Source organism: Cricetulus griseus, chromosome 5 (assembly GCF_003668045.3).
Source record: "Cricetulus griseus strain 17A/GY chromosome 5, alternate assembly CriGri-PICRH-1.0, whole genome shotgun sequence".
Classification (NCBI taxonomy): domain Eukaryota; kingdom Metazoa; phylum Chordata; class Mammalia; order Rodentia; family Cricetidae; genus Cricetulus; species Cricetulus griseus.
The window spans coordinates 133166487-133190030 of NC_048598.1; the positions used below are offsets into that span (position 1 = coordinate 133166487).

At 45.4% G+C, this 23544-nt stretch overlaps 1 protein-coding gene across 1 annotated transcript in view; it reads left to right on the forward strand.

Annotated features, from left to right (window-relative positions):
- Pygl (glycogen phosphorylase L) overlaps positions 1–23544 on the forward strand; it is a 38540-nt gene that overhangs the window by 10141 nt on the left and 4855 nt on the right. The window contains exons 4-17 of the mRNA XM_035445431.1: positions 125–228; positions 7049–7180; positions 10804–10915; positions 11476–11558; positions 15672–15815; positions 16294–16386; positions 18088–18234; positions 19144–19307; positions 19772–19886; positions 20566–20667; positions 20784–20931; positions 21051–21109; positions 21214–21355; positions 22607–22814. Of these exons, the coding sequence (XP_035301322.1) occupies positions 125–228; positions 7049–7180; positions 10804–10915; positions 11476–11558; positions 15672–15815; positions 16294–16386; positions 18088–18234; positions 19144–19307; positions 19772–19886; positions 20566–20667; positions 20784–20931; positions 21051–21109; positions 21214–21355; positions 22607–22814 (1753 nt within the window). The remainder of the gene's footprint in view (positions 1–124; positions 229–7048; positions 7181–10803; positions 10916–11475; positions 11559–15671; positions 15816–16293; positions 16387–18087; positions 18235–19143; positions 19308–19771; positions 19887–20565; positions 20668–20783; positions 20932–21050; positions 21110–21213; positions 21356–22606; positions 22815–23544) is intronic.

Genomic DNA, 23544 nt, shown 5'->3' on the forward strand with positions numbered 1-23544 from the left:
CTGCTTAAATGAAAATGTTTCCTGATAGAAGACTGTTGTATGGCTTCCATGTTCTTAAAAGAAAGGTTTAGCATTGATGCTAAGCTTGCTGATTCTGTCTATTTGTTCCCGTGGTCAAATTCAGCCTGCTTCCTGGACTCCATGGCAACCCTGGGACTTGCAGCCTATGGATATGGCATCCGCTATGAATATGGGATCTTCAATCAGAAGATCCGTGAGGGATGGCAGGTATGCAAACTGTCTTTTACTATGCTGTCTCCTGAGCCTTCAGGAGTTCTTTCTTTGTGCACTGGCCAGCGTGCAGTGAGCCTTTCCTATAGCACTTCACTGATTTCTCTGGCATTTGGCTGATGAGAATGGACACTGTCACCTGAGCTGAGAACCCATCGGTGTCATTTACCTCCAGATCCATGACACCTGGCACAGTGCCTGGCTCTCACTAGCTGGTTCACGGTCCATTCCTACTCTCTAACTCTCAACTGTGCCCTCTATAAAACGAGAGCAATAGCTGTATATATGCCGCTTGTGCAGTGGTTAAGAAAAATAATTTAAAGGGCTGGAAAGATGGCTCAGCAGTTAAGAGCACTGTCTGTTCTTCCAGAGGACCCAGGTTCAATTCCCAGCATCCACATGGCAACTCATAACCATCTGTAACTCCAGTTCCAGGGAAACTTACACTCTCAGAGTATATACAGGCAAAATACCAATGCACATTAAATTAAAAAATCTATTAAAAAAGAAAATTAATCTTCAATAAATCACCCATGAGGCTCTGCCTATAGTGAATGCTCACTGAGTTGGAGGGACTGCCATCATTCTGGAGCAGGGTAGGTAGGGTCTTGGGTTTTGTTGCATGGAGAGTGAGACCTCACAAGGGAACTCTGAAAATATTTACCACTGAGCCTTGACTGTGGATGGCTTTCATGTGCCTCATTCCATTTCGAAGCTTACAAAAACACTAAAGGCTTGTGGGAAAGAACTGTGATCTCCCCAGCAGGCCTCCCTGGGAGAAAGCACATTGCCAGTTTGCAGCACAGAGAACTGAGAGTCCTCCAAAGTGGAGTTCCCCAGGTCCTGAGGTCTGCTGCTGGTCAACAGGGGTCAGTGTCTGCAGACTTCGATCCATACTCAGTGTTCTTGTGTACATGAGTCTTGCCCTCCTGCTCCTGACTGTCTTATAAAATAACAGAATGTCCTTTTATATGATAAGATTGGGTAGTCTTGTTGACTGTTAATAAATCTGACACATATTTAATACTCTGTTCTATGTAAATGAGCACAAATCCATCCAGATGACTGTAGTTATACCTTTTTTAGATCTCAGGTATAGGTTTCTTTCATCTTTGGTAGCCTTTTTGAGTCTTTGGCTAAGGCCACTGTGGCGTGTCCCATGATCTTAAGTATAGACTGTGCCCACTCTTCTCTCTGTTTCACATACACACCATTGTTAAAATGGATAAACTGCATTCCCAAGCCTACACTTGGGGGTCCAACAGCAGACAGCTCAGGGGTTGGGCGGGGCTGTGTAAGGAAATGAAGCAGACCCAGGGAGAGTAAGTGAGGTGTAGTCATCCCTTCCCCTCCCCACCCCCACCCTCCATCTGCTTTCCCCTCTCCCAGTACTTAGTCACCAAGGAAGGAAGGAACTATTTGGTGTGATTTGGTGTGAACAGTGAATGAAAAACAGAGTTTATGAAGGAGGGGACTGGGAACAGAGCCTGAAAGACATGTAAGCTATAAGCAAAATTCCAAAGTTTGCTAAGGACAAGTGTTGTGTATTTTTACCTAGCTCTAAGTAAATAAAAACTATGAGGCAACATGGATTGGAAGGACTCAGGCACTAATTCCTAGTTGAAACCGAATTTCCACTCCTCGTGTGAGCTTTGGTTTTTCCGTCTTCACAATGGAGATGCCCACTTCACAGAGTTCCTATGACAACATGCAGAATGGGCACACAAGCAGGCTCTTGGGAAAAGGAGAATAGCTCCATTAAGGGTGGTGCTCTATGATAAACGTTAATATAGTTAATATAACCGCCGCTACTGCATGCTTGAGTGGTTTTATTAAAATAGAAAATCATTTGTGTTGTTTGGGAAGAGAAGGGATCTAGAATGATATGGACGGACTGGCTGCAACTGTCTAGGAGAGAAAATGTTTTAGGAAGGAAGACACATCAGGAGCAGGAGACCTGGATTAAGGCACTTAACGGTCTTGCAGAGCAGCTAGGTTCCATTCCTATGGAAGCTTACAGACACCTGTACCTCCAGTTCCAAGGGGTCTTACTCTTTCTCCTGGCCTCCACAGGCTCCTGTATTCATGTGATACCCATGAATCACACAGACACATACATTTAATAAATAAATAAATCTTTTTTTTTTTTAAGGAAAGAACATACCGGAGCTTCAACAATAATTATCTTTGGATCATGGGGCTTCAGGGAGTGTTTATTACCTTCCCTTTGTTCTTCTGCGTGTCTCATATGCCACAGGAAATGTGCGCCTCATAAACATAAGAAGCTGTAGAAATGAAAGAGCTGATTTCCTTTCCCAGTGAAGTAACTAGAGTTCCTTGCTGCTCACTGAGCCTAGCAGGGAGTTTTCACTATAGCCAGCTTTCCCACTTCATCTCATCTGCTGACTCCTGCATCCATCCATCTCCTGTCCTGGAAAATAGACTGAGTGGTACTCACTGTATTCTAGACTCCTTAAGACTTCTTTTTTTTTTTTTTTTTTTCCGAGACAGGGTTTCTCTGTGTAGCTATGGAGCCTATCCTGGCAGTCACTCTGGAGACCAGACTGGCCTAAGACTTTTTTTGTTAGGTTTTTGTTTCAGTTTGGTTTTGTTTTGTTTTTTTTCGAGACAGGGTTTCTCTGTGTAGTCCTGGCTGTCCTGGAACTCACTCTGTAGACCAGGCTGGCCTCAAACTCAGAGATCCATCTGCCACTGGCTCCCAACTGCTGGAGTTAAAGGCGTGCACACCACTGACACACTCATTTCTGACACACTCATTTCTTAGGTTTTCAGGGTGTTTTCTTTGTTTTTTTTTGTTTGTTTGTTTTTTGAAACAGGGTTTCTCTGTGTAACAGCCCTAGATGTCCTAGAGCTACTAGCTCTGTAGACCAGGCTGGCCTGGAACTCACAGTGATCCACCTGCCTCTGGTGTGCACCACTACTGCCGGGCTTCACGTCTTAGTTTTTTTTTTTTTTAACATTAGTTTTTTTTTTTAAAGATTTTATTTATTTATTATGTATGCAACATTCTGCTTCCATGTATATCTGCACACCAGAAGAGGGCACCAGATCTCATAATGGATGGTTGTGAGTCACCATGTGGTTGCTGGGAATTGAACTCAGGACCTCTGGAAGAGAAGTCGGTGCTCTTAACCTCTGAGCCGTCTCTCCAGCCCTCACGTCTTAGTTTTTTAACTACTATTGTATGAAAGATTCTAAAGAAACCCAACATTTCCCCCCTTCAATTCATTCTTAATCTTATAGTTCAAGGAGGCATATGTTTACAGCATTCTAAATTTAAAAATCAAATCTGGGGCTATAGATATAGCTTCATTGGTAGCATGCTTGTCCACCATTAGTGGAGCCCTGGGTTTGGCCCACCGCCTCCAGCACCGAATAAGCCAGATGGTGTCAGTGCACACTTATAATGCCAACACCGGGGAGGCGTAAGCCAGAGGACTGAGTAAAGATCATCCTCCACTACTTACTGAGTTAGCGGCTAGCCTGCAGAATCTGAGACCCTGTCCAGGGAGGTTGGTTAGGAGGAGAGCTGGAGAGGAGGGTAGGAGAGGGAGGGAAAGAAAGAGACCAATAGCTTCTGCTAATTCCAAAATTAGCCTATTAGACATCACTTCTTTAATTATGTCTTAAAAAGCGGAATCAGAAGGATGTATAGTTCTCACCACCTACATTATTTCTCAAGATGGGATTGTAAAGGGCAAATGTATATGTCACATCATAAAAAGAAACCGTTTCCACTAGAAACAAAAGGCATATGCTAGGAAGCTTGCAATCCTTCTGACTAGGCTATGGTCTCACTCCTGCACCCTGCTCCATTGCACCCTTTCTCACCTGATTCCCTGATCCCTACACCCCTGCTCCCCTGCTCCCCTGTTCCCTGCTCCCCTGCACCCTTGCATCCCTTCTCCCCTGTATCCCTGCACCCCTGCTCACCTGCACCCCTTCACCCTGCTAACCTGCACCCTTGTTTACCTGCACCCCTGTCCCATGCTTACCTATACCCCTGCTCCCCTGTACCCCTGCTCACTTGCACCCTGCTCCCCTGCACCCCTGCTCCCCCAACAGCAGATACAGACATGCTGATGAGAAGTCACCAGCTGCGAAGATTTTAAAGGCTGATGAACTTTTAACTTTGGGTCTATTCAAAGAGCATTTGCAGTAAAACGTGGTGACTGCACTTCTGAGGGAAATAATTATGTGGGTAAAATTCTGAGCTTGCCACACACTCTAATGGGAACCTGATCTGTGATAGTCCCCATGAAAATACTTGGCTGTCGGGAGGACAAGGGGAATGCCATTAAGCAGCCTGTCTTAGAAGGCTAGCAGGTAGCAAGCAAAGGCTCTCCCAGGAATGACTGACTGCTGGGCCCCTTCAGTCTCGGCTTAGAACCTGTGCGGAGCCTGCTAGAGCCAGTCTCCTGGTTTTCTCTGCCCAGCGAGCCTCCAGTCACTCTTACTGAATTACTGCAGTTCCCCAGAAAGGTCTTTCAATTATGTATGCTCTCAAGAAGCAATGACTCTTGGCATTTGTTCGTGAGTTCATCCTCCGTGCCCCGAATTTGAAGGAGAAAGTGGTTTTTGGAACCCTGCCGCCAGTGTAGTGTAGCCAGAGCTGACCTCTGCTTCGCTGCCGGCTCCACTTGATTGCAGAGTCATTCCTCCAGGGACAGACCCAGGCTCAGAGCCAGCTCTTTGGCTCTCAGGAGCCCCGGTTGCTGTGAATCAGTAGCCCAGCCCCTGGAGCCTCTGGGATAGACCAGTCCTGAAACCTACTTAGATGTAAGAGTCAAAGCTCATCTCCCACCTGCTCCACATGCTCATATCCCTCAGCGATTAGTGCTCCCAGAGATCCCTGCGGCTACATGAAAGTCTAATCCACAGAAGGAAATCAAAGTCAAGAAGAGTTTTGCCCTTCCCATAGCACCTGTGGATCCTCCTCAGATCTGCTGTGATGAGCCAGTGACTGTGAAATCCTTTCAATCCACCTTAGAAGCCAGCCTGGGAAAACTGAAAGCGCTGTTCACTGATTCCTTTCTCATTGAGCGAGGGACTCTGACTGAAGTCAGCAAACAAACATGGCTTCTTACAAAAACTGTTAACCATGGGAAGCAAAACAGCCATTTTGAGGTGAGACAAATGAAACCAACATGTAATGGCATGGTCAGCTGACTAGTTCTTTGTCACTTGAGAGTATATCCTCGCAAGAGCAAAGGCCACTCAGTTGGACAGGAACAGGTATGAGGTGCCATACTGTCCCCGGGCATTTCTGCTTCTTGAAGACAGAAGAGCCTATGATGGAGACACCTGTCGGCAGAAACATGGCATCCATTCTCCTAAGCTCGTGACTTTCTATTGGAAAGTCATTACTGCCACGTCTTCCTCTAGAAGTCCCTTCTGCATTGTTCAATAGTAGCACCAAGTGCAGAAAGGGAAACACCCTGTTCACGTTGACCAGGCTATCCATGTACCCACCCATCCACCATGCATTTATTCTGTGTCTGTATTTGTGTGTATGCATGTGAAGGCCAGAGGTGACATGTCTTCCTGCATCCCTCTCGACCTTCTTTTTTTTTTTTTTTTTTTTTTGAGAGGGGGCCACTTCCAGACAGGCTTTCTCTGTGTAGCTCTGGCTGTCCTGGAACTCACTCTGTAGACCAGGCTGTCCCCAAACTCACAGATTCACCTGGAATTAAAGGTGTACACCACCTTCCGATTTGACCTTATTTTTTGAAAACAGGGTCTCAGTGACTCTGGAGCTCAGTGATTTGGCTAGTTTGGCTAAATAGCCAGGCAATCCTGGATCCATTGTCTCCACCCCGCTCCCACAGTGCTGGGGTTACAGATGCTCACCCCATGTCTGGCTTGTACATGGGTGCTGGGGATTTGAACCAAGGTTCTCAAGTTTGCCCAGCAAATGCTTTACCCGCAAGCTTCTTACCAACTGGAAAACTTCACAAATGATGTATAGTGTGTGCTTAATTAATTAAACTACATCCCTTGATACAGTGGTGTTATTATTTTAGTCTTCTTGATTGAGTATACAAACCAAAACTAGTTTGATGTCCTGAACACCCTACATAGGAACTCTGGTTTTAAATTTTTTGTAAGGAACAGTTTGTTACATAAATCCCTATGGAAAGTTGAAATTGTCAATAAAATTAGTTCCTTACTTTTTAGTATAGGGCATCTTCAAAATGAATCATAATGTGTAGCTTGTTACCAAGTTAGACCGTAGGGATTAAGGTGAGCAAGGACTATGAAATTTTCTGTACTTGTGTTGAAATGAACTTTGGTAAGAGAGTGGTCTCTAAGAAGCATTTCCTAGCTCATTTTATACATTGCAGGCACCAGAATCTTGACTAGAAACTTCATGTTGGACCATGAGGTCCAGAAGCTCAGTGGTTAGCCTTCCTAGAACATCTCCCCTGATGTGAAGACATGGCCTCTGAATCACTGAAGGGGGGTGTATCTTACTCTATCGTCTTCCTTCCGTGTGACCTCAAGCTGTTATATTTCCTCATCTCTGAAAAGATGGAAATGATGGTTTCTTCCTCAAGGGTTGCTGTGAGACTTAGATACAATAATACACATAAAACCCATGTGATTGTCACGTGAGCATTGTCATTGTCTTAGGAGGTAAGACAGTAACAAAGATGAAACTAGGTTGGAAGACCCAGTGTACTGTCTTTCCAAAGCTGAACTCTTGAGTTTCTGTAAGATATTTGTGTTGTGATATAATTGAAGGGCTACAGCCATGTCTCATGAACAGTGAACTCTAAGCCATGTCCATTTCCAGGTAGAAGAGGCAGATGACTGGCTCCGGCATGGGAACCCTTGGGAGAAGGCTCGCCCTGAGTTCATGCTGCCTGTGCACTTCTACGGAAGAGTAGAGCACACCCAGACTGGGACAAAGTGGGTCGACACCCAGGTAATCAGGTGTTCTCATGACACTCATTACAACACAGTGCACATTACACTGAGCGTACAGTGTGTAGCACTACACAATATCAAGAACAAAGTATCAGCCAGGCATAGCGGCGCACGCCTTTAATCCTAGCATTCGGGAGGCAGAGGCAGGTGGATCTCTATGAGTTTTAGGCCAAACTGAACTTCATAGAGTTCCAGAATAGCCAGGGCTTTTCAAAGACTGCACCTCCACCCCCGCCCCCCGCCCCCCCCCAAAAAAAAAGAAAGGAAAAGAGTGATGTCCTGTGTATCAAATACCAGAGTGAAATTGTATAAATAAACATGCTTGTCCTCTTCTTGCTGCCTGTTCCTTTAGGAGATAAGGGCACTGAGGCCAAGAGGGAAGTGACTCCGCTAAGGTTAACTGATTTACCAGGGTCATTTTGCAATCAGCTTGATCAGATATTAATCAGCTGGGTAGTGCTTACCCGATTAGCTCCCTGGATGTTTAGTTCTCTGGTTTTATAAACATTGTTGATACCAAAGTAGAGTAAGTTTAACTGCTTTTGCTCAGCCCATCACTGTAAATTTTAGTACAGTACTTTTCAAAACATGACAGAGGCTTCAGCTCACGGCACAGCACAGTCGGGTGTACAGTGATGGATCTGTGATCTGTGATCATTTCTAAAAAGGTGATGCTGCTGTTTCTTCAAGGGCATTCAACTGGAATGAGTCTTTGTCCCACCATTCAATTTGCATATGGCCCTGTCGCTGAATCGTGTCTGGTCCTTTGGCATCTATGATTTTCTGTTGTCATATTTCCTGGCGAATGACACTATTCTCTATTGGGCTGTCTTGTGCAGTCAGCACAGCTTCACTTGATAGAAAGCACACTTCATTTGCTTCATAGAAGTGGTCTCAGGCTGGTGTTTATCTTAGTCATTCTTCAGAACCAACTAAAACAATGCCCTTACATGTGAAATGTCTTAGCCTGTTTCAGCATGCCTGCCTTATAGCTGATTTCTTTTACAACTACTGGTTTATGTTGTTAATCCTTAGAGATACTTTCAAAGTTCAGAAAATTAAGACTCAAAAAAAAAAAGTTTCCTATTTGAATATGAACTTCTGTGGCACATTAAGTGTCAGGTCCTCGAGGAACCAACACAAACAAAATGATGTAGAGTGTTCAATAGAGCTTTGACTTAAGTTCCTGCTTTGTTTATGTTGTTTCTCGTGTCTGGCCATAGTCTTCAGTTGCACTGGGTCACAACTGCTGCTGTGTGAACTATAAACCAGTTAATCCACTCTAAGAAATTGCACACTTGTTTGGTATGAAACTAGTATGTGGCATAGAGTTGGTGCCTGTAACTTCATTAGTTTTTTGTTTTGTTTTGTTTTGGATTTTTTGTTGTTTGTTTTGTTTTGTTTTGTTTTTTGAGACAGGGTTTCTCTGTGGCTTTGGAGACTGTCCTGGAACTAGCTCTTGTAGACCAGGCTGGCCTCGAACTCACAGAGATCCACCTGTCTCTGCCTCCCGAGGGCTGTAATTAAAGGTGTGCACCACCACCACCCAGCTGCTCTTCATTGGTTTTTAATCCATCCAGAATTATACATTTTACACAATCAAGCCCAGAAGTGTTATGTTTGTACTAGGGGTCCTGCTGCTGAGCCAGTTTGCTTTTACAACGCAACTTTGGGTATTTTCATGTCAATCCAGGTATTCAATTACAAAGTACTCGTTTCTATGTCTAGAGAAGCAAGGTTATGGGCCAGAGATGATGAGATACACGAGCTGGCCAAAGCCCTGCAGGACTTTATGGGTGAGAGGGTCATTGGCTGGATCAGCCCCACATTTGTAGCTGGTGAGGTCAGAGAGCATGAGGTTGGACATGCTCTGAGCATGAGGGGAATGACTTCAAACCAGGGAGCTGTTTGTTTGCTGTTGTGTAACTCAGCTCTAGGGGAAGCGGACACCAGAGAGAATTAGCTGTGGTAGGGATGTGTGGGAACGAAATTATGGAAGATGAAGAGGGAAGCCAAAGGATGTGTGTGTGGGGGGGGTCTTCATGGTGCAAGTGTGCCACCTATGAAGGGGACGGGGAAGGAAGGGTTTTCAGCAAAGTGTGAGGCTGCAGCGCTGCTCTGAGCGAGTGGTTATGCTGAGGGACTAGAGCACACCTGTTGGAAATGCCATAGTGTTCCAAACCTGTTGGTGCATGCCAGAAATGACACACAGCCTCAGGGTGAATTATGAGGTGACAAGTTCTCTCTGAAGCCACCAAAAGGAGATCCAAGCTGGGTGATGCTTGGACTGCCTCTGTAACGCTGGGAGCTGTAATGCCGGGAGGAGCAGAGGGCAAGTCTTATTTAAACCCAGAGTCATTCCCAATCTACAGATGACACCTCCTGATTGGTGACAATTGCTTTAAAAAAAAAAGAGTCTACAAAGGCCTTTACTTCTTTGGGAAAGATATTCAAGTAAGAATGATTTATTGCATCAGGGTCACAGTGAGTGGGCTAGACCAAATATGGATCATACATATCCTTCCACACAATCATCCTGCCATTCTCCCTCCCTGAACCTTGGATCTGATGAGACAAGGAATGAAAATGGGTCATTTTTCATGTGAATTTTAAACGTCCTGCAAAACAGTTCACTTCCCTGTCCATCTGTCTGAATGGCTGCCACCAAGATGGGGCTAGATTTTCCAAAGCTGACATCTTGAACCCAGCTCAGCTAATTATCACCTAACTTGGCAGATCACTACAGGAGTCTCTAAAACAGCTTTTTACAACATCAAAAAAGCCAGCTAGTGCATTTTAAATGCCTCATGTGGTGAGGCTCCATCGCTTTCCTGTTCTGTTGAGTTTTAGTATATTAGCAACATCAGATTGTTGAGTGATCTACACAGAGCCCGCCCTGACTGCTGCTGCTCTTCAGGAGGCCACACTCAAGTGCATCACTTGGCTTATACACCACAGTTCATTGTCTTCAGCCCTTTTCTACCACGAATACCACAGCAGTCCGTTCCACTGTTATAGGAGTACTTTCTCGTCAGAACTGCCAGCCCCCAAATAATGACACAGAGACTAATTATGAAAGCTTGGCTTTTAGCTTAAGCTTGTTCCCAACTAGCTCTTAAGACTTAAATTAACCCCTTTCTATTCATCTACATTCTGCCTCGTGGCATTTACGCCTCCTTCATTTTGTATGTCCAACTCCCTCCATGACTCACTGGTGTCTCTCACCAGCCTAAATTCATCCCCAGAGTTCCTCTCTGTCCTGGAAGTCCTGCCTAACCTCTTCCTGCATAGCTATTGGCCATTCAGCTCTTTTTGCCAAGAAGGTGTCTTGGCAAACACACATCTTCACAATGTTCAAAAAGATTATCCCACAACACAGTGTCCCTTCTTCAGGGCAAGGAGCACATGGGAATTCAGCATAGAAATACTATGAGGAGTTAGGAGTCCCGTGACTTCCAATACTCCCTTTTGCCCTGAGATACACTTCTTGGTTCTATCTTACACAATGTGAGTATGTGAAGCAGTCAGGAATAGAATTGCATTGCAGCCCCCCAGACATTGCCCAGCTTCCATCATCACATCTGAGAAACTGTGTGCAGCTGCTGCTGTTTAATCCCACAGGTGGTCCTGGCCCTGCCTTATGACACCCCCGTGCCTGGGTATATGAACAACACGGTGAACACTATGCGTCTCTGGTCAGCTCGAGCACCAAACGACTTTAACCTCCAAGATTGTATGTACAGCCTGGTCTCCACTTTCTTTGTCTACACTGACTACATAGTGACGGCTGGTTAGAGACAATTGAGGTTAAGGAAAAAAAGCCTTGAGTTTCTGATTTATGATCTTCAGTGACTGAGTAGGCTTTTTTATGATTGGCTGATTGGTTGGTTGGTTGGTTGGTTGGTTGGTTGGTTGGTTGGTTGGTTGATTTTTGGAGACAGGGTGTCACTATGTAGCCTTGGCTGGTCTGGAAATTGCTATGTAGACCAGGCTGGGCTTGAATGCACAGAGATCTGCTTGCCTCTGCTTTCTGGGTGCTGGGATTAAAGGTGTGCACCACCATGCCTGGCTAAACTGGTATTTTTTCCTGCAAGTATGGAAGACATTTTTTAAAGCCAAACTTCAGTCTGGCCTTGAACTCTCCTGGGAAGGCCAGTGTTAAAGTTTATTGAAACCTTTTTAGATTTTTAGAAATCTTAGGAATTGTGCATGGTAGGACATCAGATGAGATCGAGGGACTTGCTCCAACAGTGGCTGGCTTGTCTGTTTATTGTTTTTCTACATTCCTTTCAGTTAATGTTGGAGACTACATTCAGGCTGTGCTGGACCGCAACCTGGCTGAGAATATCTCCAGAGTGCTCTACCCCAATGATAACGTGAGTGACACAGGCCCAGCTTAGACGGCTTGCTTCCCAGAGCCTCTCCAGTAACCTGTGAACCCGTGTGCATGATAAACTGTGTCCCTTCTGTCACTTTCCCTCCCAATCAAGTAAGGAAAACATAGTTGTGCAATTCACAACATCAATTTGGTGTTTTGCTTTGATTAGTGGCCTGTCACCTGAGAAGATACATAGATGTATTTTAAAACAGAACCTGGATGTAAAAGATGAATGAAATGCTAAGAAAGCCTGGTTTTGTTCCCAGATAGAAGCTTCACTGGCAATGTTAGATTTGGGGATGCTCCCTTCCTGGTCTCCTCCCATGCTCACCAGGCTCTTCCTGGCTTTCTGTCCCCAGGCTGGGGGATGTCATAGTGGTCCTAAGATCAGACCCATGGACTAATGCCTGCCTTTTCTGCCACCAGCTTGGATCCTTAAGCTTTTCCTACACCAGTTATGCTAATGCTATTCTAAAAGCTGTGTGGGTCTATCTGTGTACGTGCAAGCATGCATGCACCATGACATATATGTGGAGGCCAGAGAATAACCTTGGATGTCAGTCTTGCCTTCCACCTCTTTTGAAACAAGGCTCTCTCTCTCTCTCTCTCTCTCTCTCTCTCTCTCTCTCTCTCTTGCTCTCTGTGTCGTTGTTGTTATCCACTGGTAGCCCTTGAGCATATGGGGATTCTCCATCTACCTATAAGAGCACTTCGACTGCAGACCACTCCCACTCCCAGCTTTACAAGCCTTGTGGGGATTTGAACTCAGTTCTTTACATTTTCACAACAAGTGCTTTACCCATTGAGCCTTCTCCCCAGCTCTGGCTTTATTAATGAGACAGGATCTCTTATCCAGCCCTGGATGGCCTGGAGCTCACTAAGTCAGCCAAGCTAGACTTGAACTCTCAAGGTTCTTCCTGCCTTCGCCTCCAAGTGCTGGGATTGCAGATGTGTACCAGTGTGATCAGTGTAACAACTTAGTGTTTGTGTGTGTACAACTACATCTGTAGTGGCCACTGGAAATTCTTATTTGATTTAAGCACATATATCTCCAACTTTTCTGTGGTTAAAATTGTGTTCTTGAAGATGCAATGATTCTTCCTGAAAGTAATTTCAGAAGCAGGCAAATTAGTACTCTCCTTCACAACAATGGTAGAACCCTGGGACTCTGGGGACCAGGATGCAATTTAGGCAGGATGTTTACTTGGTGATAAACCGTAGACTCTGAGAGGGAAGGTAGGAGAAATAGATGGATTTGCAGCAACATTTTTGGAACCTAATAATATATGTTATTTTTCTTTTGGAAAGAGACACAGTGCTGTCAGTACATTTCAGAGAAGTCACTAAACCAAGAGCAAACCAAGATTGTTGCCTTTGATGGCCCGAATAAGAATTGTCAAAGTCCACAGTCTTCCACCAGCCATCCCCAGGCCTGTGGAATTCTGTAACTGGAAGAGGCTACCTTCTGTCAGAATCAACCTTGGCTTGACCTGGAATGCTCATGCATGGTGTATTAAGTTAGCATGAGATTAAAAAAAAAAAAAAAAAAAAAAAAAAAGACAGAACTCTTGGGTTAAAGTTGTCCTAAAGATACTCTCTTGGTATTGCTTTGTTTTTTCTGAGTGGGTTCATAGCATGTTTTTTTTTTTTTTTTTTTTTTTTTTTTTGTGTGTGTGTGTGTGTGCTATGGTATAAAAACAAATTAATTCTTCTTCCTAAATATGGCCATAGCCTGTATCCAGACTTCACTCTTTCTTCCAAGAAGCTTGCTGCTCTCCTCACTCTGCCTCTAGAGAGCTGTGTGGACTGCTTCTACTTAAGGCCCTGAGAGGCTTCTGATCATGAAAAGCATGGACACAGAGTGGAACGAATGCCTGACTTCTTCCCAAATTAGTGGCATTTCTCTGCTTCATCTCCCTGGCCACATTGCCCAGCATTGAGGGTCCAGGGGCACTGGAGTGACCACCCTGCTCCTTCTATACCCATCGAGAACCTCTAAGAACTACTCTGTGTTTACCTCTGTGTTTATCTCACAAATCCTGACTCATCATTAGGACTCAAATCAAGACTCACTGGACTATCCAGATTTCCAAAATACGGTGCCTTAAAATTTTTTAAAAAAAACTGTTCACACTTCCATCTCCCCACTCCTAAAGACAGAGATTATATTTAATTAATAGTTTCATGGCTAGGACTTGAAGAATTCTCTATTATGAGATGTTTAATGTCATCATAAGCAGAGTCATGGTGCTTTTTACTTTTTACTATTTTCTACTTTTTACTAGAAGAATTCTCTAGTATGAGATGTTTAATTCCATCATAAGCAGAGTCATGGTGCTTTTTACTATTTTTAGTATAATACTTCCATTGTAAATTTATACAGTGATGTGTGCCGTTAGAAAAAAATTAACCAATATAAAACGAAGAAAGTGAAAAAACAATTGTGACTCTACCTTTTAGAAAGTCTCAGTGTTACTAGTATCCCAGACAAGTTTAATGACTAAATGTAATTTCTTATATATTTATCAAACATGTACATGTTTGGAAAGACTTATTTGGAAAGGTAAGCAGTCATCCATTTCCATGAAGTTTACGATTTTTCCATGCCCACAATTGTTTGTTTGACCCCGCCCCCAAGACAAGCATAAGCCTCAGGTTCTCACATTCGCTCCTCTGTCACAGAAAGAGGTTTCTCATCCTGTTCTCTCACCATAGTCTTCACTGGGATCCTCACTTGGTGTTTGCCAAGTGTAAATCCACGTCACTCCCCATCGTTCAGAGGGCTTGTGCCTGCCTCCCAACTCAACTCATTGTTTCCAGGTTCCTGTGTCTTTCAGTTCTGGGTTTTCTCACCATTTCTTGTAGTATGCATTCTTGCAGACCTCCTGGGAACAGGCATTAGTCAACTGAATTTTCTTGAGACCTTGTGTGTCTCAGAAAACATTGCATCCTGACCACACTGATAGTCCTGGATATGGAACAGATTCTGCCTTTATTGCCTTCGAGTTGTGCTGTTGCTGAGAAGCAACAGCGCAGTTTTGATCGGGTTAGCTTGTGTGAATAGTCGCTTGATTCTGGTGGAACCAACAGCAGCTGAATTCTGCAGTTTGGTTGGGAGAAGACTCAAGCTTCTCAGCACTCAGGATATCAACTTCCACTCACTGCCCACTCAACAGGGTTTTCCATAAGAGGTCACTGGCACCCGGCTTTAACTGTGCCCTTCACTGGAGACTTACCATCTTCTACAAGTCCTGCTTCTGTATGAGTTGGGAAAGGACAAATGGCTCAGCGGCAGGAATTCTTGAGGTCCAAGGTCAGCTGTCCCTCAGGCAGCTCTCACATGACCTTTCTCTCCATTTGTACCCCTACTTTCAAAGGAGTCCTGCCTATTCCTGAGCCACCCCACCCCACCCCCACCCCCACCCTGCAGATCTCTGATATACAAACCCAAGTGCCTCATGGCTCTTCTCTACCATCAGGCCAAGAGTTGGCTTTTGGGTCTTCGGTCTTGATTCCACAGATCTGCCTGTTTCTGCCTTCAGAGGGTTCACAGGGCTGGAGGGATGGCTCAACAGTTAACAGCTGGAACTGCTCTTGCAAAGGGCAGTTCCTGTTGCCCTCAGTCAGGTTTTGCCACCTGTAACTCTAACTCCAGAGGATCTGATGCCCTCCTCTGATCTCTGAGGGAACTGCACTCAACTGTCCATCTTTAATCCCATCACTTGGGAGGCAGAGGCAGGCAGATCTCTGAGTTTGAGGCCAGCTTGGTCTCTAGAGTGAGTTCCAAGACAGCTAGGGCTGTTGCACAGAGAAACCCCATCTCAAAAAAGAAAAACAAAAACAAACAAAAGACATATAAAGTTTACTTAAAAAACAAACCCAGAATGTTACTATTGTCACTCCCAGCCTCTTTATCTTTTATCTGAACACTCTCTCTCCCAAGAGCCCTTGCTTGTCATTTGAACAGCTTTTCAGGGAAGTGAAGGTTGATACTTCCTCATTCACCCTGCCTCTTCTTGGTGCCTTAATGCCCCCTAGGCAGGGGACTCTGGTCACATTTTCACCACAGCTCCACTGCTACCCACTCTCACTCAGTTTCCTTGGCTTGAAGTTTTTTGAAGGGAAGGAGCTGAGGCTAAAGCAAGAGTACTTTGTGGTGGCTGCGACCCTGCAGGATGTCATCCGACGTTTCAAGGCCTCCAAGTTTGGCTCCAAGGATGGCGTGGGAACCGTGTTCGATGCCTTTCCAGATCAGGTATGTGATCAGACTGTGGCCACAGGTGCCCACAGGGAGGACTTCCGTCAGTTACCCTCTCCTAGTGGCTGAAAGATAGGCAGGCCAAGTACATGCTACAATCAAACGTTTCCCAGGACTCGGGAGTTTTGTTTAGTCGGCAGTGGTTCTCAACCTTCCTAATGCTGAGACCCTTTAACGCAGTTCCTCGTGTTCTGGTGACCCCAACCATAAAATTGTTTTGTTGCTTCTTCATAACTGTAATGTTGCTACTGTTGTGAATCATAATGTAAATATCTGACAGGCAGGATAGCTGATCTATGACCCCCCAAAAGGCAGAATAGCTGATATTCGCTGCCCCCACACACACACACCAGGGTTATGACCCATCAGTTGAGAACTACTGGTTTAGTGCTTTTTCCCGATGTTGGTGAGGACAGGAAGCCAGACCCTGGGCCATCATTCACCTTCAATCATTCACCGTCTTTTCTCTACCCAGGTAGCCATCCAGCTGAATGACACACACCCTGCGCTTGCCATCCCTGAGCTGATGAGGATTTTTGTGGATATTGAAAAACTGCCCTGGTCCAAGGTCTGAATAGCCTGCTTCTTTATCTTTAAACCATCCAGAATACCTGGGTTGAGGAACACCTGAAAAGCTCCTTTGTTTCTTCTGTTGAAAATAAGTTTCTGTTGCTAGATTCCCACAGTCCAACGAAGGGTGTAGTTTGCCCCATGCCAGCATGCCTGCATCCTCAGCATTTCACGGGGCATAAAATTAAAAACTGACTACACACATAGCAGGAGGCTGGCCAGTGGCTGCATTAAGGAGTATGTTGTGTTGAACATACTTTGTTTCTCCAATGATTTGAAATTAAATTTTCTAGACCAGAAGACACCCCTAACTAAAAGCACACCCCTCTAGCTTTGGGAGTCAGCATGTTGTATGTGTGGGGGGGTGGGGTGCATCTGTTTGCACATAGAGGCCAGAGAACAAACCACCTTGGGTGTTGTTCCTCCAGGGTCATCCTGTTGTCCCTGTTTTATACTCTTTACTCTTTTTATCTTGGCTCTTTTGGGGGGCCCACCACCCAGCTCCCAAACAAATCACTCACAGAGACTTATTCTTAGTTATAAATGCCCAGCCTTAGCTTGGCGGGTTTCTTGCCAGCTTTTCTTAAATTGTCCCGTCTACCTTTCGCCTCTGGGATTTTGCCTTTCTTTATTTCTGTATTTCTTTTCTTTCCTTCTTATTCCACGTCTGGCTGGGTGGCTGGCCCTTCTTTTCTCACTTCTTGATCTGTCTTGCTCTCCCCTCTCTTCCAGATTTCTCCTTCTGTTTATACTGTCTGCCTGCCAGTCCTGCCTATCCTCTCCTGCCTCGCTATTGGCCGTTCAACTCTTTATTAGACCATCAGGTATTTTAGACAGGCAAAGAATCAAAGCTTCACAGAGTTAAACAAACGCAGCATAAACAAAAGCAACACATTTTTGCATCATTGAACAAAAGGTCCAGAGCAAAAACAAATGCAGCACACTGTAAAATAATATTCTACAGCATCATCCACCTTGTATTTTGAGACACAGTCTCTTATTAGGCCAGGACTCATCAAATAGGCTAGGAGGTTGGTCAGTGAGCCCAGGGATCCTCCTGTCTCTGCCTTCCCAAGCTTTTGTCGTGGATGCTGGGAATCAAACTCAGGTCCTCATGCTTGGGCACTAGCAATTTAATGACTGAGCCATGTCCCTGACCTGGGGACATTTTACACATACGTTAAAAATGTAGAATTTGCCAGGCAGTGGTGGCACACGCCTTTAACCCCAGCACTCGGGAGGCAGAGGCAGGCAGATCTCTGTGAGTTCGAGACCAGCCTGGTCTACAAGAGCTAGTTCCAGGACAGCCTCCAAAGCCACAGAGAAACCCTGTTTTGAAAAACCAAAAAACCAAAAACCAGAAAACAAACAAAAAAAATTGCAGACTTTTAAACATACTGTGTGTCCACTAAATGTTACTTAAAGTTTTAGTCCCCAACTTTGAGTATTTGGCATTTAACAAATAAAAGACACATGTGGTGATCACGGAGTAGGTTGATCAGAATACAGTCTAATTTCTTATTATTATAGTTTTATAAAGAGCATTTTATTTCCCTGCCCATTTGAAGACTCAATGGAATCGAGTGTGCCTGACTGTGCCCATTCAGAAACACCTGTGGCACACAGTGGGCATTGAGAAGTACTTGGCTCTATGGGGGTGCACACTGAAGGGACCAAAACTGACCCTTTTCTCCTGCAGGCATGGGAGATCAGCAAGAAAACCTTCGCCTATACCAACCACACGGTGCTCCCAGAGGCACTGGAGCGCTGGCCGGTGGAGCTGGTGGAGAAGCTACTGCCTCGACACTTGGAGATCATTTATGAGATCAATCAGAAGCATTTGGACGTGAGTCCTTTTGAAAGACGAGTACCTCTCAAGAGAATGGGGCTGTAAGGTATCTGAGATGGGCACAGTGTTCCCCCTTCCTAAACAAGGTCTTCGTGTCTTTCAGGCATTGCTAAAAAGCACTCAGGTCTGAGTGGGGCTCTGTTAAACATGTGTAAGACCCTCGGAAAGCTCAGGCTTCCAGAATCTTAGCCCAGGACCGTGGCCACCCCAATCACAGAGTGGAGGCGAAAGCTTGATGCAAATTGCATGAGGCTTTATTGTAGTTTAACGAGCTAACCCCATGTTAGCTCGGGCTTTTGATTCACCCGCCATGTCGGATGGCTAGCAAAGACAGTTCAAAGCTGCTTCATACAGATCTTTATAGGGCAGCGTAAGGGGAGTGTCTAGGGGTACGGACAGGCTCAGGATTGGTGTGCCTCCAGGCTTGGAGGGCTTGCCCTGTGTTGATTGGTCAACTGGTTGTTATGGTCCATAGGGCCTCCCAGGGTGGTTGCTATGCTTTCTACGTCATTGCTGTGTGCTTGTCTGTAAAGCACACCCAGGGTCTTAAAGCATAGCGCCACCAGCTAACTTCTGATTGGTTCCTTGTCACGAAGCAGGCATCTGACATTCTAGTGACTAACTTCTGATTGTTTCCTTGTCACGAGGCAGGCATCTGACTTTCTAGTGTCTAGGACAAGGTCATAGAAGCACGTGTTCAGCCATTATGGCTGCCAAAAGGGAAGCTGGTCCCTTCACCCGTGCTTTTGGAAGTGTAAGATGGAGGGCTGGCATCCCCACAGCCAGCTCTGCTCTCAGTGAAGGTCTCTTCTCCCTCCATCAGAGATTTTGCTTGGGGCGAGAGTAGCTTCTCCAACAGAATTAAAACCCCAGTGGCCAGCGAGATCTGTGTCTTCCTTTGACTAGAGAATCGTGGCCTTGTTTCCTAAAGACATTGACCGCATGAGGAGGATGTCTCTAATCGAAGAGGAAGGAGGCAAGAGGATCAACATGGCCCACCTCTGCATCGTGGGCTGCCATGCAGTGAACGGTGTAGCCAAGATCCACTCAGACATCGTGAAGACCCAAGTGTGAGTGATGCTCCTGGAGCATCAGGCCTAACCCAGGTCCATGGATGTGATGGCGCTAATTATAATTAGTATTGATTGTGCTTCCAGATGAGGAAGGGCCTGGGGAATGCTTTCAAGTATTGTCTTGTACATGGAGAACTGTTTTCTTAAAAAGAAAGACAAAAATGTTTTCTCTGTACCCCTCCAATTCTAGATGTACAAGTAAACGTGAAATATTCTGCTGAAAAACTTGGTGTATCTGTCACAGCCAGGAAGTCAGATGGAGGTGGCTAGATTTGTTCTGAATTGCAAATGAGTCTCTTCTATTTAAAATGAGATCATAGCTGCTGCCAAACCTTCCTTCACCTTCACTTACTCTCTCTGAGCCTCCACTTGGCTTCTTGAATGTAACACTGACCTTTACCCAGCAAGCAGAACTCTGCCCATTTCAGCCCGAGCCAGCGGTTTGTCTCTTCTGTCTCCAGATTCAAGGACTTCAGTGAGCTAGAACCAGACAAGTTCCAGAATAAAACCAACGGGATTACCCCAAGGCGTTGGCTCTTACTCTGCAATCCAGGGCTGGCTGACTTGATAGCAGAGGTAAAAGGAGGCACTGAGAGGAAGGCCGGTGGGGGTGGAGTTGAGGTTGGCAGATAAAAGCACAGAGATGCCACACATCTTACCTGTGACAGGGCTGACTTCTGAGTAAGTGCCTTGTGCTTTTGTGCAGGACCATCTTAGTTTAATTTCATTTTTGTTTATGTCTTTATGGGAGAGGTATGTACACATGGATGCAGGTACCTTTAGAGGCCAGAATAGGGTGTCACATCTCCAGAAGCTGGTGACACAGCCAATTGTGAGCCTCTCCATATGGGTGCTAGCAACCAAACTCAGGTCCCCTGTAAGAGCAGTATGTTCTCTTAACCACTAAGCCTCCATCTTGAAATTCTTCGATTTTGAACAAGGACTACACAAAATACATAGCTGTCATGGCCAACAGTGTCTGTGTGACCCACAGATGGAATAAGGTGTTCACTAATAACAGAGGATAACAAAGGTCAGAAGCATAACAAAACCTTGGTTCTTGGTCACCCTTGTATGTAAATTTCTTATATTTAAAGTTCTTCCCACATAGAATGTCTCCCTTCTTTTGTGAGCAAAACAAACCATTATATGAACTTCTGGCCATAAGAGCCACTTTCCATACACTGGCAAAAACTTCTATGATGGGTGTGATTACCGTCTCAAATTAAGATCACCTTTTCTTTTACATTGATAGAAAATTGGAGAAGACTACGTGAAAGACCTGGGCCAGCTAACAAAGCTCCATAGCTTTGTGAGCGACGACCTCTTCCTCCGGGAAATAGCCAAAGTGAAGCAGGTGAGACTGCCTGACAGGCCAGGGTCTCTGCCCTCCCCTTGGAGTTGAGGGTGTGGACCCCAGCAGACACCCAAGGCTTCCAACTGAGAGGGCTCTGGCCTGTTTTCTCTCCACAGGAAAATAAGCTGAAGTTCTCCCAGTTCCTGGAAAAGGAGTACAAGGTGAAGATCAACCCATCTTCCATGTTTGATGTCCATGTAAAGCGGATTCACGAGTACAAACGGCAGCTCCTGAACTGTCTGCATGTCATCACCATGTACAACCGTGAGTTTCCCTGGAGCTCCTCCCTCCAGCCCCCGGTAACCCCTCTTGGGGGTGGAAGCAGCAGTCTCAAGGTGTACCTCCACAGCAGTCATCTCTATCTATATCTCCATCTTTTGAAGGCATCAAGAAAGACCCTAAGAAGTTATTCGTGCCAAGGACAGTCATCATTGGTGGCAAAGTAAGCTGACTGAATTTCATGGGGACTTAAGGGCTCTGGTCTCTTGCTACATGCTTTCTTCACTGATCAGGCCTTCTCTCCACACACTGCTATTCTTTCCCAAGGCTGCCCCCGGATATCACATGGCCAAAATGATCATAAAGCTGATCACCTCTGTGGCAGACGTGGTGAACAATGACCCCATGGTCGGCAGCAAGTTGAAAGTCATCTTCTTGGAAAATTACAGAGTATCTCTTGCTGAAAAAGGTAGTGCTCTCATTGCCAAGCATGGGGGAGGGGAGGGACAAAATCTGGGCTTGCTCAGGTTAGAGATGGGGCAGCTGACTCCAGGGAGCTAGCAACATTCTAAGATGACCAGAGAGAGCCATGAGGTTGCTGTCACACAATCACATTTGCAAGTGTGCCTGGTTCCTACAACTGGAGAGAGCCTGTGATGGTGGAGATGCTGAAGTTTGGCCAGGATCCCCTGCAAAAGGGAAGAAAGGTCTTCAGTTGCCAGCCTGGGTTTTGCAAGAGAACACCAGCTCCTTAACTCTCAGATGATTCGAGTCACTGCATGGGAGGAAGGGCTGTCATTTGTTCATGCTGATAGCGAATGAGGACAGACATGAGGCTGCCAAAGCACGAGGCTTAGATGTGTACTCCAGAATCAAACACAGAGTTCCTACACAGAGACAAGCAGGCAGGAAGCCAGTGTCCCTTTCTTTACCACGGGGCCCTTTCTTTATTCACAATTCATTCCCGGCAGAGAAGCTGCCTGCCAGCCAATGCCAACCGTATATTCACCTACTTCCCAGATTGAAAAACTCAAAAGTCAACTTTCTCTTTGTGGTATTTTGGGGTCCCATGGGGTCACTGCTTAAATGCCTCTGCATAAAGAGACAGGAGCCAGACTTCTAAAAATACAGATGAGTACAAATCCAGTCCACAAATGAAGCTCTCAGACAAGGCACACTCAGGCTTGACCTCTGTGGTGAAGGGGCTGGGGGTGAGGCAGGGGGCAGGCAGATCTGATTTGGGTATGCATGAGGCTGAGGGGGCAGAGCTTGAATGCCTAGCCCCAGGCACAAAACACCTCAACTGCAGTGACAGTGAAAGGGGCAAGAGAAGAGGTGGGACAGTTCAGTCCCCTGAAAAAAAGAAGAGGTAAAGAAAGATCTGGGAATTATATGGCCAAGACATAGAAGTTGCAATGTGTTTTATAAAGCAGAAGAAATAAAAATGGAGAGATGAAAAGGGAGAAAGATAACGTCCAGCTTGTAGCTCAGAACCAGTAGACTTAAAGTTGATAGACTAAGAAAGAGTGATAAGCACACAGGTACATAAGGGCACAGTAGCTGCCTGGACCAAGGAGCAAGTGAGCTCTGTCCTTCTGTACCACTGAAGGGGGACCAGGATATGCACATGGTCGTGAGGTCAACAACAGGCCAGCTAGATCAGTGCTCACACTAAGGGCCCAGAGAAAAAGAATGTCATACTGACATGGCCTGCTTACAGTCATTCCAGCCACAGATCTATCGGAGCAGATCTCCACCGCGGGCACAGAAGCCTCTGGGACGGGCAACATGAAGTTCATGCTCAACGGGGCCCTGACCATCGGGACTATGGATGGGGCCAACGTGGAGATGGCAGAGGAAGCTGGGGAGGAGAACCTGTTCATCTTTGGCATGAGGGTAGATGATGTGGCCGCTTTGGACAAGAAAGGGTGAGAGCCACTCTGCTTTGCCAAGCAGGTCACCCCCAGGAAGGAACATTATCCCCAAGGGTTTGCTGCTTGCTCATGCAGGCATCCCACTGAGGCCTGGTCTCATGAGATGCAGAGATAGAACATTTCCCTTGAGGAGTCAGGTCATGCTAGCCATAGCTAGCCTTAGTTACCCCGCCAGTGTAACTAAAGGATGCTTAGAGCAGATGCAGGGGCAAGTTGCCATGGTTACCAGGCACAGCAGCTTAGTGAGCCTTGCAGCTTCCTGCATCTGTGATTTTTTTTTTTACTTTGATCAAAAGAGGAAGTAATTGTTTTTCAAATGTTCTTGTCAATAAGTTAAACGGATACCCAGTGCTCCTTTAAGAGCTCTCAGTGATGGACCAAACTACGGCACAGCGTAGAGATGTGCCTTAGGAGTGTTTGCTCTCGTTTAATATAGAGTTAGGTTTATTAACCTGAGTTCAAGCAGGACCCCAAAGGAGCTTCAGGAAATTTAGAGGATGCTAAATATACTTTCTGAACCTTAGAAGTAAAGTTCACTCAGTAGCATCAAGTTTTATGTATCCAAATGTATTTATGGGTCCAAAGAAAGCAGCTAGTTTCCTTCACACTTTAAATTAAACCTTACTGTATGCTATCAGACTAGACTAGAATTTTTATTATTTACTGTTCTTAATGCTTTTGATTATGAGGAATGAATCAGTTGGGGAAGTATAAATTAGGATCT